Source organism: Osmerus mordax, chromosome 17 (genome assembly GCF_038355195.1).
Source record: "Osmerus mordax isolate fOsmMor3 chromosome 17, fOsmMor3.pri, whole genome shotgun sequence".
NCBI classification, from domain to species: domain Eukaryota; kingdom Metazoa; phylum Chordata; class Actinopteri; order Osmeriformes; family Osmeridae; genus Osmerus; species Osmerus mordax.
This window is the reverse complement of record NC_090066.1, coordinates 4162163-4178288: the sequence shown is the minus strand read 5'-3', so window position 1 is coordinate 4178288 and position 16126 is coordinate 4162163. Positions and strand designations below refer to the sequence as shown.

Sequence of the window (16126 nt, the reverse complement as noted above, 5' to 3'; positions counted from 1 at the left end):
CCCCAGTCTGTGATTCATCTCCACATGAAGCATGAGGGAGACACAGAAACAGGGATTATCATCTGTGTCTGTTCCGTCAGCCTGTGTGTGGACAGAGTGTTTCCCTGATACACCTGCCTCACATGAGTGGATTAGCTGGTAAAGCTCTTTAGGGAAATTGACAATAATTAGAAAGAAATAAGTTCTGGAGTTTTCAGAAATAGCCATAATTGGAATAATCATCATATCTGTCAGACCTGTCACCTGTGAAAGAGCTGTCAGGGATTAGAGGGATGATTTCAGGAAACAGACGAAAAGATGTTCTTTCAATTATCAGCCTATTGGACACCCACTGTTTCAGTGTCATAAATAGAGTGTTCAGCATTCATGAAACTCCTCGCGGAGTGACAAGCGTGAGAGAGTTTGGACAGAGATATGAACAGTTTATAGGGGGGAGGGAAAAAGTGAATCCTTGTAGGATCCGGGGGGTCTGTCAAATGTCATGCAGAGTGACAGAAGACACAGAGGGAGGTGACTCTGTCACAGCAGTGTGCGTGTGTGTGCGCAAGTGTCTGTGTGTGTGTGTGCTTGTGTGTGTGCTCGTGTACCCCATCATCGTTGGCCGTTAAATAAGGATGACCAGAAAAAATCATGAAGGCAGAATAAGAGTCGCTGTGAGTGTCTTTATCTTAGTCCACTCGTGCTCACACTCACACACCCTGCATCCCAGGCACACACACCCTGCATCCCAGCCACACACACCCTGCATCCCAGCCACACACACCCTGCATCCCAGGAACACACACCCTGCATCCCAGACACACACACACCCTGCATCCCAGGAACACACACCCTGCATCCCAGCCACACACACCCTGCATCCCAGGCACACACACCCTGCATCCCAGACACACACACACCCTGCATCCCAGCCACACACACCCTGCATCCCAGGCACACACACCCTGCATCCCAGACACACACACACCCTGCATCCCAGCCACACACACCCTGCATCCCAGCCACACACACCCTGCATCCCAGGAACACACACCCTGCATCCCAGACACACACACACCCTGCATCCCAGGCACACACACCCTGCATCCCAGGCACACACACCCTGCATCCCAGGCACACACACCCTGCATCCCAGACACACACACACCCTGCATCCCAGACACACACACACCCTGCATCCCAGGCACACACACCCTGCATCCCAGGCACACACACCCTGCATCCCAGACACACACACCCTGCATCCCAGACACACACACCCTGCATCCCAGACACACACACCCTGCATCCCAGGCACACACACCCTGCATCCCAGACACACACACCCTGCATCCCAGGCACACACACCCTGCATCCCAGACACACACACCCTGCATCCCAGGCACACACACCCTGCATCCCAGACACACACACCCTGCATCCCAGACACACACACCCTGCATCCCAGACACACACACCCTGCATCCCAGGCACACACACCCTGCATCCCAGACACACACACCCTGCATCCCAGGCACACACACCCTGCATCCCAGACACACACACCCTGCATCCCAGACACACACACCCTGCATCCCAGGAACACACACCCTGCATCCCAGGCACACACACCCTGCATCCCAGACACACACACCCTGCATCCCAGACACACACACCCTGCATCCCAGACACACACACCCTGCATCCCAGACACACACACCCTGCATCCCAGACACACACACCCTGGGTCCGAGGCCACACACACCCTTGCTTCACACAGCTCTTTGTGTCTGGCAGGCATGAGGGACCACTGACGCTAATATGGTCTCATGAATATTTGAGAGGAGCAGAGCGGAGAAAGGCAGGCTTCATCAGATGACTGGCACGTCCCACCACTGTGAATACCAGCCCCTATCTGTCTGAGGGGCTGATAGAGAGACTGCCAAATGGCATCCCCTATCTCGGTCAGAGGCGGGTGGCTAGGTTTCTGTGGTGCTGTAATTAAACTGTGTGAAGGTGTTTCGGAAGGTCACCGCATACCAATCCCATAGATTATATTGGCAGAATCTCACGTGAACACACACGCACACACACTCACACACCAGCACAGACACACACGCGTTCACACAAACATACAAGCACACATACACATCATTCTGTAAGCATACCTCAGAGAGCTTGTTCCAGAGGTCGTCCCTGGCAGCATTTCCATACATGTGCGTCATCAGGTAATCCTGCAGAAACAATAGTCAGTTTAGTTCTTGACTCCTTCTCTTAACATGTAAGACACCAATAGTACTTAGTTTGACTGGCACAGCTCCTCTATGGGGATTACACACACACACAACCAGTGATAAAGCTAATCCTCTCTATAGAATATCTGATAGATTTATGCTAATGTTTCCGTCTGTTTAGGAGAGATTTGCCATCAGTGTGTCCCTATGATAACATTAAGACCTAGACATAATAAAACACAAAACAACACAAATCGATGTCATGAATATGCAACAGTAGAAAAGGAGGAAAGTCAGGAAAGAATAAAAAATGTATTCAAGAATTATCGGACCTGAAGAATGTGAACGTAATCCGGTGTATATGTACATTATCCAGTATATTCTTCTGAGATTGAGTGTTGGTTGGGAACTTTCCACGTACTATATTGGCACAGTTTGTGCACAGTACAGTATGTGTGTGTGTGTGTCATACACCCCACACTGAGAACATCTCTACTTATTCACTGCTAGATTCCCTGACTGCATGACCTCCTAATCTGATGAGCGTCATCTGATTTAGGTGGAGCCAGCAGAGCTGTAGGGGTGGTGGGCTGGCTGATAAGAGGAGCAAGCTCTTTAGGAGGAGAGAGAGATGACAGGCCGGATAGCTTTATTACCAGCACCTTTAAACCCTCCTAGAGGGAGCTGGAAGATAACATCATGTCACACTCGTCACACACATACACAAATACACCCAAAATTACACACGTGCAGACACACACACACAGACATAAAATACACCTAACATTCCACGAGGGCAGACATAGACACACAGGCAAACACACACAAACACAGTACACAGCTCTGTACACACAATATACCAAAGTGACACAATCAAAAGCTTCAAATCAAAACAATCCACCATCACCTCACACAACCCCTCTCAACCGTCCTCTGTTCTCTTCTCCTCCTCTCTCTCAATTCTCTCTCTCTCTCTCTCTCTCTCTCTCTCTCTCTCTCTCTCTCTCTCTCTCTCTCTCATGTTCTTTCTTGGTTCATCATCAAACATCTCATCTCTCTTTTCTTCTCCATTTTGCTTCTTTTCTCTCCTCCCTCCATCTCCTCTTGTCTATAGTTAGCCCAGCAGAAGAAGCAGTAAAGCCTGTTTCCCCCAGGCAGCCCTAGTGCCAGACTGTACCAGTCTCTGTAGGCTTACGTCAAGCTGAGTGAGACTGGCACCCCGACACATAACCTCAGGCCGGGGCCAGGGCTGGGGCCAGGGCCGGGGCCAGGGCCGGGGTCAAAACTGGACACGCCTGTGTTGTGTTGTGTGCGTGTGTGAGTATTTGTGTTTTTGCTTGTGTGTTAGATACACTATCTGTGTGTTTGTGATTTTATAAACACAGCAGTCTTGGGCTGACAGGCACCAGACCCAGATTTACAGGAGGTCAGCTGTCCCTCTTCCATCCTCCATCTTGTGTCTACTCCCTTGACAGAAAAGCTCTGCCCCGTCATGGCCGCCAGACATCAGAGTTTCCTCCGCGGAGTGGCTGGCAGCTGGCCTAGGGCAAGAGGACTGGGAGGTCTGCTGTCTCCTGTGGGCTGCATGTCAACTCTCATCTCTGTTGAACAGACACTGAAGCACTCTGCTGGGTTGTCACCAGCAGGGGTAAAAATACCAACCTGGAAACAGCTCAGGCAGGAACTCCATTTACCCCACTTATCCCTACACTGGTTTGATCATAGCTACTGTAACAACGAGAAAAACTACCTTCTGAAGGATTACATCATCCTTTGCTAAAAAAAAAAAAGTTTAAAAAAAGAATCCATCCCAATGGGACCAAAATGACAAAAGAAAAGTTAAATCAATGAGAAATAAACCTGTCCTTGTCTTTTAGGTTTGTTACTCTTAATAAGAGAACACATCGAACAACTGAGATCTATATAGATTACTGTAGAATAACATCCCGTCTGAGACCTTGAATAGACCAATCAGGATGGCCCAGCTCTCATCCATATGCAGTTTTATTACAATTACACATTTGAATATTTCCTCTCTGCGGCACGCTCAAGGATGGCAGCCACAATCCCCTCTTTTCATCAGATATTACATCAAAATGTGTAATATTCCCAGACTAATTATTCCCTGATGCGGCATATTTGAACTGCTTAGCCAGGAACATCAGAAACTAGATTGCTTTCTCAGTACAATCGCCTTAAATATTTACTGTACACAATTTAAAAACTGGCACAAGCCAAACTCAGAGACAGACTTAAGAATATTCACTTGTGTTTACCCACAGGAAATGGACAGGAGAGAGAGGTAAAGAAAAAAAAGAAAGGGTGTGAGAGAGAGAGAGAGAGAGAAAGGGGGGGGGAAGGGAGCAAATGAAAAGCGAGTGATATGGATGAAGGATGGCTTTAGGGTAAGCATCTCGTTGTGCTAGCCAGCCCTCACAACTCTCTGTAATTTAGCGAATGTCTATCTGTCCATTTCATGTGTGTGAGAACATACTGAAACTCCATCATCACACCAGGGGAGCACTGACAGCTGTACCTCCGTCTGAGACAGAGAGGGAGGGAAATGGAAAGAGGGAGAATGTAAAAAAGAGAACGAAAAAGTGAGATAGAGATAGAGAAAGAGGAAGGATCTTTAGAGAGCTGACTCCGGTGTGCCTGTCAGACAGTACGAGTGGAGTAAGCAGCCTGGGGTTGTAGATTGGATTCAGGGGATATAATGGGGAAAAGAAAAAGAAAAAAAGGGGTAAGGAAAGTTCTCAATATTCCCACAGGCAAAGAGAATAGTTATTTGGGTATTCAGGCCAGGGTATTCATTGGGCTCCTCTCTCCCGAGAAGAAATACTTTTCTTCTTTCAATAACTCACTTTACCGACATTTCTCATAATTTCCCCCATGGTCGACTGACATCTTGAATGGACTAGGAGCTTAATGGCGTCAGCTGGCAGGATAATCACCTGTCTAGCAGTGTGTGAGTTTAAATGCTGTACACTTCACACTCCACTGTTCTGTCTCCCAGTGTGAAGCCCAGCCTCCCACTCAGCTCCAGACCCAGACCCCTGCACAGCCACAGCCCCAGCCTCCAGAAAAGACCTACTCCCTAACTCCCAGTACAACCCTAAACCTCAGCCCCAGACAGCAGGAGCACAACTATTCCCCAGCTCCGGACCCCAGGTGCAGCCCTCTACCTCAGGCCCAGCCCCCAACACAGCCCCCAGCCGCCAGCAGTGGGAGTGCAGTAGAAGACACCTTACCACTTCCCATAGGTAATTGAGGTCAGGGTGTCAGTGACGCTGTGACTTTCCGTTCAGCAGGAAGTGACATCAGTATTCTTCTCACGCGCACCCTCTGCTGGGATTCAATTATGCAAGGAGGCATGGGAGGAAGGGAGGAAGGTGGAGTGAGGGAGAGACAACATACAGACTAGCAGACAGAGAGTGAAAGAGAGAGAGAGTGGGATAGAGAGAGAGACTGCTAGAAAGAGTGAGTGAGAGAGACAGAGATCCCTTCAGATGCTGGTGGGGTTAGAATTGGCAAGAACAAAGGACCGTGGCTATATTTCAAAGTTGTTCTCTTTACTCAACAAAGTAACTACACTTCATAGCTGTTTGTCTCCTTATCCCCCTCCTCCTCAGTGCTATATCTGCTCCTAGAGAGCTGATAATCAGATGTTTCAGTGTATCATTATCCTGCTCTAATCTCCGAGGCTTCAGGGTTGCTGGATCCCTAGTCCCTGCTATGTCCTGCTGCCTGCCTGTAGCACAACCATCCTCATTTACTGGTAATTGTAACTCACATCACTTTCTTTGTTGGCTTTACCACAAAGCGATTCAGCAAGACAATATGTTTCCTCCCTGTGCTGGCTCCCCCCACACTGAGCATGCTCCAACTCAGCATTTATCTGGCAACCGCCAGTGCTCCTCAGAGTTAAGCACTCGCCGCTGGGTGTGCAAATGTGTGTGTGTGTCTGTATGTGTGTGTGGGTGTGTGTGTAGGTGGCCCTCTATGGCTGAACAGACTGTTGGCTGTGTGATGGATTTCAGCCGGGTAGCCTGCTCCTATAGTATGAGCTCATACTGCTTCTGTGCGTGGTGTGTGTGTGTGTGTGTGTGTATGTGTGTGTGAGAGAGAGTGAATCTGTGGGTGTCTGCATCCACATGCGTGTGCGCGAGACGTCTGTGAAGTGAGGTGGGACCGGACGAGCCATCTGGTTGGTACATGATGAATCATCAGCTCTGTCCGGTATCAGAGGCCTTCCAGCTTCCAGCTGCCCCTCTACCGGGACAGGTATGCTAGCCAGCCACGACACCACAGCCTGGCCTTTTATCCGCACCCCCTCCCCTCTGTGTGGTGTGGTGGAGGAGCACGGCAGGGTATTGACCCTTGCACCAGCTACGGCTAGCCTGGACACAGAGTGGTCTGCTGTTGCTGGGCAGAATATGGTCACAGAGAGAGAGAGAGAGAGACAAAGAGAGAGGAAGGGAGTAGGGTGACAGAAAGCAAGCTTGACAACAGCTCCAGTGTTCTGTCTGTTTGAATGTGTCTCCAATGATCGCCTCATAAATAGATCTTATTCATGTCAGACATGGCCAGCTGTGCGTGCACGCATTTGTTTTGTATGTGTGTGTATGTGTATGAGTTAGTGTGGCCAGATGGTGGTTAAATGGGGTGAGAAGAAGAAGGGGTGGAAATCAAACCAGTTCCCTTTCTAATCTGCCTCCAGGAAGCTCTGTCCTTGCATAGCCTCAAAGATCTTACTTCAAAAGATCCCTGCTTTAAAACCGATCCAGCCTGACTTAATTCTTCCTGGACTGGTTTCCCCCGGGGAAATTGTAAGAGGACATGATCTGACCATTTACATGGAGTAACGTGAAGCTCATGTTGGTAGGGTACATGCTGACACAGGCCTCTAAAATGGATGATGTCACCTAATTTAGGGTATCCACAGAAACAGTATCACTAGGTGAAAAGTCATCTTGAGTTGACGCTCCTACGGAATTCCATTTAATAGATAAACAATTGTAAAAATGTAAAGAAAGAAGTTAAAAGATATCCCCCTTTCCTCCTGCTCTCTGCATTGCTTGGGGCTGCAATTAAAGACAACCACTCCCAGAAGCAACCTCTTCACCTCGCAGCTCTAACGTTTACCCAGAGACGTTTTTAACCAACTACTTTCCGTTCTTTTGTTGCCTACGTCAGCAGACACAAGAATTCTCTCTCACTCCGTCCCTTTCTGTCTTTCCCTTTGCCCCACCCTCGGTGTCCGTCTCTCTGTGATTTACACAGAAGAATGAATCAGGAGCGAGTCACAGTTAACACTGTTAGAAATATAGGCCAGAGAAGTTCTAGAAATAGTACGCTGAAAAAGTACAGTAAGGCTTTGAAGTCGGACATACCGTTCGTACATCAGTGAAAGCTGTGGATTCCTGGAATGGCTCTGTAATGTGTGATCACATTAATCCGAAAAAAAGAAGTGATATTTTCATAAAGAAGGAAGAAGAACTCCAGTGTGATTTCGAATAAAATCTGATTATCTCAACATTGATTCAAGCACAGTTCTGGAAGAATCTGAATTGAAATGAATGGGATTTCCATCAGGTTGTAATGGGTGTGTTTATCAGGCAAAGAAAGCCTGTTGGGACCAGCTGTGCTTAGCCTTCGCTTATTGACACTCACACTCCCTGATGAGATCAGTGTGTGGAACCTGCATTTATGCTGTGTAACTCCAGATTACCGGCTTATCCTTTGTTGGTTCTCATAATCCACCTGAGCATCATCCAATCACGGAGCCACATCACCCTGTTCGCTTCAAAGACATGCCCAATCACACACCTCACAGTCATCGCCATCAGAATGAAGCTGCCCAATCACAGAATTTATGTGACTGAATCTGTATCTGAGTCTGGTTTTAAGTATCTACTATTAAAAAAACATCTTTGTGGACTTGAACTGAGAGATAAAATATCCAGACTTACGTTGAGTCCTTTCTGGAACACCTGTTGGCCCATTACGTTAGCAAGCATCCTGATCAGTGCTGCCCCCTGTAGGATGGGAGGAGAACAGGCATCGTAAGCATCAGTTACAGACAGCAGTGGGTGTTAAACTGCTCCACTGTCCTGGAACTCTTTACACATACATTTCCACACATAATTGATCTACTGTATTCTTATCTACACGAGTTCAACTGAGATAAAAACAGAGGAAAATCCTACTGCTCGCTCTGGGAGGCGTAGATGAGATTTGTGTTTAACTGTGGCTGAGTTGAGAGATAAACTTCTTATTCTGGTTCCTCTCAATGGCCCCTGATTTGACTGATATCACACTGGAGAACGGGCTTCTCTGCTCCCCGCAGAACAGAGCCTCACTCTACTGAACATACAGGGTGTTAGATAAATCTCTGAGAGAAAGCGAGAGAGTGAGACACAAAGAGAGAGAGAGAGAGAGAGAGACAAAGTGAGAGTGACAAAGTGTGAAAGGATCACTGCCCTTTGGGGGTATATTTGGGAACAATGTGTCAGGTTGTAACATTAGCAGACACTGAAGGAATGTGTGCATGTGTGTGTGCATGCGTGTGTGTGTGCATTACAGAGATCAAACACAGCTTCAATCTTTCAGCCATTGAAGGGGAGAGCAGTCAATTTCCATAAACCATCTCCACTGTCTAGTAATCCCTAGTCCCAGACTAGAATCACTTCAACAGATTAGGGAGGAGAACCGCCCGCCTCGATGGTCTGCCTTTTCAATCACTAAACCCACATCTCCAAACAGATATGCTCAGTGATGCAGCTCTGCCACAGAGCCCATTTAGCTGTGTAATGGCACCATCTCGGCCCTCAAACAGGCTCCCTGACGAAGCTCCGTCTTGGAGCCCATCGGACTCCGAGATGAAAAAGAGCACCTATATGGAGAAAGGTAATTACAGCAATTTAGCCGTGCTTCAGAGACTCTGTTTACAGAGGCCCAGTGTTCCCTCAGGGGGCTCTACAGCACTACCTTCCCTGGATCTCATCCTCCACTACCTGCCTCTCTCACACTAATGACAGAGGAGCAGAGAGAAGGCAAACTGCTGCCAATTCATATGCCAGGGGGAGAGTCAAACCCAAACGGTTTAATTTCAGCCTCTCCTGTTGATTAATGACGGAGCTGCTCCTGGAAGTCATCTTAGTTAGGGGGGTACGTGAAAGGAGAGGAGATGCTGTTATAGGGTGGAGGACACCGGCGATGGAACTGAGGGGAGGGTAACGCGTGTGTGTGCGAGACATAGAGAGAGGGAGAGAGAGGGAATGTGTATGTAAACAGGTACCAGTGTGTGTATGTGTGTGTTTGAGTTTACCTTTTTGTAGGCAATCCAGTCGAAAACCCGATCTATGTCCGTGGCCTCGAACACCTCCTGTGAGATGGGGTGGGAGCTGGCCAGGCCGTCCAATAGCATCACCTCGTGGAGCACGTCTGTCAGGAAGCGTTGCTTCTCCTTGGACACACACGGTCAAAAGGTGACACAGGTCACACGCAAGTCAAACAGGTACAATACAGGAAAATGACATCAACAGATAGAAAGTGTGAGAGAGCATTGGAACTGTTGGGCTGAGTGGGTTGTCAAACGGAACAGAAGCAGCATGACCCTGAGAATGTCTTCGACAACTGAAGCCGCGGGAGAGACATCAAATCCTTCTCTTTTTGGTGTTACATAGAGCATTAAGTATAAAGATAACCGTCAAATCAAGTACAATTTGACTATACCACAAACGGGAATGTGGTTGTAGCCAGGTATTAAAAAAACGATCATCCCATCATACTACATGAAAAACAACATACCAGACGGGACAGGTGTTTCAGAAGAGTTGTACCTTATCCATAGAAGAAATGCATTGCTAGGCTTCATTCAACGGTGAAAATAATGCTTATCTTTCCCAGAGTGTTAGGAATGAGAATGTATTCCAGTCAGACCGACAGAGCGAGAGAGAGAGAGAGAGAGAGAGAGAGAGAGAGAGAGAGAGAGAGAGAGAGAGAGAGAGAGAGAGAGAGAGAGAGAGAGAGAGAGAGAGAGACGAGAGAGAGAGAGAGAGAGCATGATTACACATGCAGATGAGCCCTGTTTAAGCTATTAATCCAGAAGGCAGAGAAGATGAGGTTGTGAGTGGGAGGTGAGCTCACAGCTAAGACATCAGACAAACGTTTACACAAACCAACAACTGTTCCCTGTTCACATAATCCAGTCCAACGTGATGCAATATTGCATGGAACGAACATTTAAATAGCTCCTTAAAGGAAGTTTAAAGTGTGACAGCCTTTGAGCCAGGACGAAGAACCTGAGATTTCAGCACCACAGCGACACCAACAGACACTGGTCGTCATGGACACTGATTCTTCCGTTCCCTTTTCCCAGTCAGCTGATGGGAGACACAGCTGCAGACCATCAGCTGACTGGGAGGAGGACGCGGATGAAGATGGAGGGTGAGGTGAAAGCCAAACTCCAACGGATACTGACTGAACTAACGTTGTTCTGTTGTGTCTCGACAGACGTAACCAGGAGCAGCAGGAGGAATCCTCCTGGAGCCTAGCCTCGACCCGGGAAGAATTTCACTTAGTTTTGGACCTTTTTGTAACAAATGCATTTTGGTGGGTTAAACTGCCTCTGGTGTTTTGTTCCATTACTTTACTGGGTGTAGCTACCCTCTGGTTCAGCTCAGTGGTTGTCACAATATATTTGATTAAATAGTGGAGCAATAGGAATGCAGGAGAGATCGGAGGGAGAGAGAAAGAGGGAGAGACACGGGGTTGTACTTAAAGAGAAGACAATGGAGAAGTGGATGCCTAAAGAGTAATGTTTTATTCAGAGTTTGTGATGGTGATCAATGCGAGGAGACCTGCGGAACACACAGTGTGTGTCTGGGGCTGTACATGCAGGTCGGCCCTAGCAAAGGATTAAGGCGTCAGTAATTCACGCACGTTTGAATAACACATCTGCTGGCTCCCTCCTCTCCTCTAATAATTAGCCTGGCAGCTACTGAGTTCTGCATGGCTGATCCTACCAAACCAAACCAATCTTAACTTTCCTTCTCTGCAATTATGAGCCATTTTAAATGAGGCACCCTGTTTAAAAGGAGTCATAATAGAGAATGTTAAGCTGCCAGTCGCAGCTGCTTGTTTCAATAAGCATGGTGGGGAAGGAGTTTGAGAAAATACTCCTCTTGGATCAGTCCTTTAAATCATGGACCAACACCCGCAGGCCCCACTGTTAAGACAGAAACCAAACCCATCGTCAGAACGACCTGTGACAGAGAATTGACACAAGAGGTTTGTAAAAGGGACATTCGGAATATAAAGAATGAGCATCCTATTCTTCTCTCTCTCTCTCTCTCTCTCTCTCTCTCTCTCTCTCTCTCTCTCTCTCTCTCTCTCTCTCTCTCTCTCTCTCTTAAATCTTAATTATTGGCCATCATTACTAACACAAATCAAAATCAAACGCAGGTTGAAATGGCTTTTGAAGAAAATATTCACAGGTTACAATGATATGCTGACAGGAGTACGACCGAGTGACTTGTGAATGTATTAATATCGCTCCAGACAGAATATCGAAGGGCAAGGCTCCCGCTGAGTCAATATTTGCCTGTAAACAAGGACATTAGCTCATCAGCTGGACAAATAACCAGGCAGAGATTTACTGTTCGATCTGAAGGACAGTTCAATCTTTCACAGTTCATCTCAAGGAGTGGATACAATACCACAGGCCACTACTGTTGGGTCCAAATTTGTTGCTTTTCAGAATCAGAATCAGAATTAGAATTGGTTTTTATTGCCAAGTTTACACAAACACTGCATTTACTGTGGCAGGAAGGTGCGTACAATAAACATATACGGATGTTTATTGTACTGTTTGAACGAACAGTAGTTTTGGAGAATAGCAGTATTTTTCTCTCCCTTCTCTGCACTGTGTGCATGCACAACAAGGCAGTGAGCTCATTCACCCTCCACAGTGTGACACATGATGGAGGGAAGGAGGGAGGGAGGGAGCGAGGGAATAAGAGAAGGTGAAGGAGGAAAGTGCACCAGCTGGTCGATCCAGCGTGGATGTCAAGCCAGTCACGTAAGAGCACAGTTAAAATGGCTGCCCTGAAAAGACCTTCCATCTGGTCCATCATATGTTCTCCCTGCAGTACCCTTAGTCCCAATGATGTTTCACTTACTGCCTCCTATTCCTCCCCCTCCTCCTCATGCTCCTCCCCCTCCTCCTCACACACCAGCCCATGGGCTGTCCCTGCCCCTGCCTCAGCCCCAACCAGAGCCAAGCTGCTCCACACATAAGTGCTCAGATGCAAGGTAAGGGACTCAGATGTAGGGGACAGGGGTATAAGGGGGGGGGGGGGGGGGCAGGAGGACAGGATCCAGAACTGAGTCTGGGGGACATGGTTGTGGGGTAAAGAATCATGACTATTGGTACTGAACCAGGACTCTGTTTCTAAAACACAGGACTCAGCACAAAGCAGGCTGGGAGGACAAGGCTCTGAGGCAGATGCGAGACCGGCAGTAAACACAGCCACAGATGGTCCCTGGGAGATGGAGTCAGGAGCAGGTGAGCTGCGCTGGGTCCATTAATCCTGGTGACAAGAAGGCTGCGAAGGGCCAGGTGTGTTCTCTACACTGCACATCTCCACAACATCCCCTTCTCCTTACTTCACTTTTTTCCCATCGCTCACTCTGCCATCAACTCCACCCTTTCACACTCCCTCTCTCCCTCTTCAAATCGGCCCATTTTCCCCCCTGTGGTCCACTCCTCAACCTGTCTACCTTCATCCTAACACCTCCTCCATCCCTCTCTAGCCTCCCTCCTTCCCTCGCCTCTCATCAGTCCAGGTCATCAGTATGGCAGATCTGTTGGACTGTGATGACCGGCTATCAGTGTACCACTTCACTGCCTCTAAACACCAATCAGCTGAGACAGATGCTCTCTCCTCTCTTTCCCTACTCTCAAACCTCCCTACTCACCTTATCTCTACTTCCTATTCCATCATTCTTGCTCTCTGGTCCTCTTTTGAAGGATCACAGTTTTAGGCATGGCTTAGGAGTCATTTGGCTTGACTGATTCCAACCCAAGATAAAATCTATTTTAAAAGTCAACATTTTAGAGAATTCAAACAGTGAGGTTCATTGTTCAGCTTCAAAACACAGTTAAAGTTCATTGTCTTGAGACAATGGACTTAGTCTATGTTTGAGACAAATTGAGACACAGTGAAAAAGAGGGCAAGAGGAAGAGAGAGGCGGAGCGACAGCAGCAGAATCATGATTATTATTATTGTGAGTGAGAGCCAGTGTGAGTCACCCCTCTGTGTTCCAGAAGCATTACAGGTTACAGGTCTGAATCGTGTCTCTCTATCATCCATACTCCCTACCTCTCTCTAGCTCTCCCTCCCTATCTCTCCCTCGCTCTCCCTCTCTCTAGCTGTCTCTCTCTCCCTCCCTCCCTCCCTCTTTCTCCCTCTCTCTCCCCCTCCCTCTCTCTAGCTCTCCCTCCCTCTCTCTCCCCTCTCTCCCCCCCCCCCCCCCCCCCCCTCTCTCTCTCTCTCTCTCTCTCTCTCTCTCTCTCTCTCTCTCTCTCTCCTCTCTCTCTCTCTCTCTCTCTCTCTCTCTCTCTGCCCCTCTCTGGCTCTCTTTGGCTCTCTCTCTCTCCCTCTCTCCCTCTCTCTCCCTCCCTCTCTCTCTCTCCCAAAGGTGTGTCTGAGGTCTCTCTGACCTCAGACACACCTTTGCATTCACCGGCAGCGTCATCCTAAGGGGTATGGAAACATGGCTTCCAGGATGTGGCACAACACGCCACTCACACACACACACACACACCATGTTCCCACCCCACCAGAAGCCCGTGTTCCTGTGTGTTTTGACTGGGACGCTAGTGACACGGTCAGTTGATGGGGACTGACTCGGGATATGCACGTTTGAGTCCATTGCATCCTGCTGGTTGATCCTGACACACTGCTGTGCTGTCTGGCTCAGCTACACCCACCTGGTGTCTGTCCTGTAACCCACCCACCCCATCCCCAAACATGGCTTCCAGGACATCACCACAGCGCCCCCGACACACACACCCACACTAAAACAATCAATATGAATCCTTAATTTCTTGTGTGTTGTGGGGAGGAAAGGAAGAGAGGAGGGAGAGAGAGAAAGAGAGAGAGACATGGACTGAGACACGGGGCGGGAGGGAGGGAGCTCGGCGTGTTCGGCAGCGATAGGAGCGAGTTCATCTGCTGTTTTTAGCTAATTGAGATGCGGTTACATTGTCAAGACCACAATCCTGATTTAATGGACATCTCCCATTATCATAAACCATTAGACCAACAGCTGGCACTCAGGACACTCACACTGAAGAGGAGTGAGGCCTGCGGTTCACTCAAGGCCCAGCTTAGCCTCGAGCAGCTGCACTCACCAACAAGTGGCTTGGATAAATATGCATAATAACACACACATATGCTAATTATAGACCTGTGGTTAGGGTAGATATCGGGTTGGAGTAGAACGCCATCCCATAATCACAGTGTGGTTGCTAAGAAAGCTTAGAGTACACAGTTGATTGACAGACAGGCCTAAGGGTGAGCAATGTAGTCGCAACAATAACCAATGTTTTTACAGCTTAATTGTAGTCCAAGATTTCACACTACAACAGCATTTAAATTACAGTCCAGCATGCGTTCAATTGCTTTTTTAGTAAAATATTACAACCTATTATTGGTCAGAGATATCCTTTTGATGTGCAAATGAGGCAATCACAGCAAATATATTTCATTAACCCATCTTGACAGACTTATTTAATTTAGTTCATCACAAAATGTGGAGAGGTGAGGTGAGGTGAGGAGGGGAGTAGAGGAGAGGAGTGGAGAAGAGAGAAGAGAGTAGAAGAGAGAAGAAGAGAGGAGAAGAGAGGATAGGAGAGGAGAAGAGAGGAGAAGAGAGGAGAAGAGAGGAGAAGAGAGGAGGAGAGGAGAAGAGAGGAGAGGAGAAGAGAGGAGAAGAGAGGAGAAGAGAGGAGAAGAGAGGAGAAGAGGAGAGGAGAAGAGAGAAGAGTGGAGAAGAGAGGAGAGGAGAGGAGAAGAGAGGAGAGGAGAAGAGGAGAGAGGAGAAGAGAGGAGAGAAGAGGAGAATAGAAGAGAGGAGAAGAGAGGAGAAGAGAGGAGAGAGAGGAGAGGAGAAGAGAGGAGAGGAGAAGAGTGGAGAAGAGAGGAGAGGAGAGGAGAGGAGAGGAGAGGAGAAGAGAGGAGAGGAGAGGAGAAGAGAGGAGAAGAGAGGAGAAGAGAGGAGAAGAGAGGAGAGAAGAGGAGAAGAGAAGAGAGGAGAAGAGAAGAGAGGGAAAAACATTAAGATAATTGACTCCATTAATCATAAGTTCTCATTAATAAAAACCCTTTCCTCAGTGTGGTGCATTTTGAGGACATTCTTATTCCCCGTGGAGTTGGAGAGCATGTTATACTCCAGATCACTGGCGTTAGGAAGGAAATAGTTGATCAAAATACATCTAACCAATCACCTTTCCATATTCCACTTTCTCTAACTAATCACAATCGTTTTTCTGCTTTCTAATTGTTCCCTATGGAGAGAGGAACAGAAGCGTCGTGGGACAAGCGGCTACAGAAAGGCGCTGGATCAGCACATGGTATATCAGGGATGAACCTAGCCTGGCTCTGCCCTCCTACGTACTTCCACTCAATTTTCATTTTGCTTCTGTACTAGGTCTGGCCATGAGGTACGTAAGTCAGATTTTTCAGGTTGATTTTCTACCGGCGAATCAGCGAACAGAGGGAGTGGCTGAGAACGATGACGTTGATGTTGTGCGCTAGTTTGTGTTGTAGTTCCGTAATGGCGGCGGAGAAAGATGCGAGCTTTCGAATGGCTTTGCTCGCATTCAGCTAAAGCCGGAGCAACAA

The 16126-nt window shown here is 47.9% G+C and overlaps 1 protein-coding gene across 1 annotated transcript in view; it reads right to left on the bottom strand.

Moving 5' to 3' along the window:
• LOC136960303 (thyrotropin-releasing hormone-degrading ectoenzyme-like) overlaps positions 1-16126 on the bottom strand; it is a 72802-nt gene that overhangs the window by 14767 nt on the left and 41909 nt on the right. Inside the window, 3 exon segments of the mRNA XM_067254743.1 lie at positions 2148-2213; positions 8186-8251; positions 9544-9681. Of these exon segments, the coding sequence (XP_067110844.1) occupies positions 2148-2213; positions 8186-8251; positions 9544-9681 (270 nt within the window).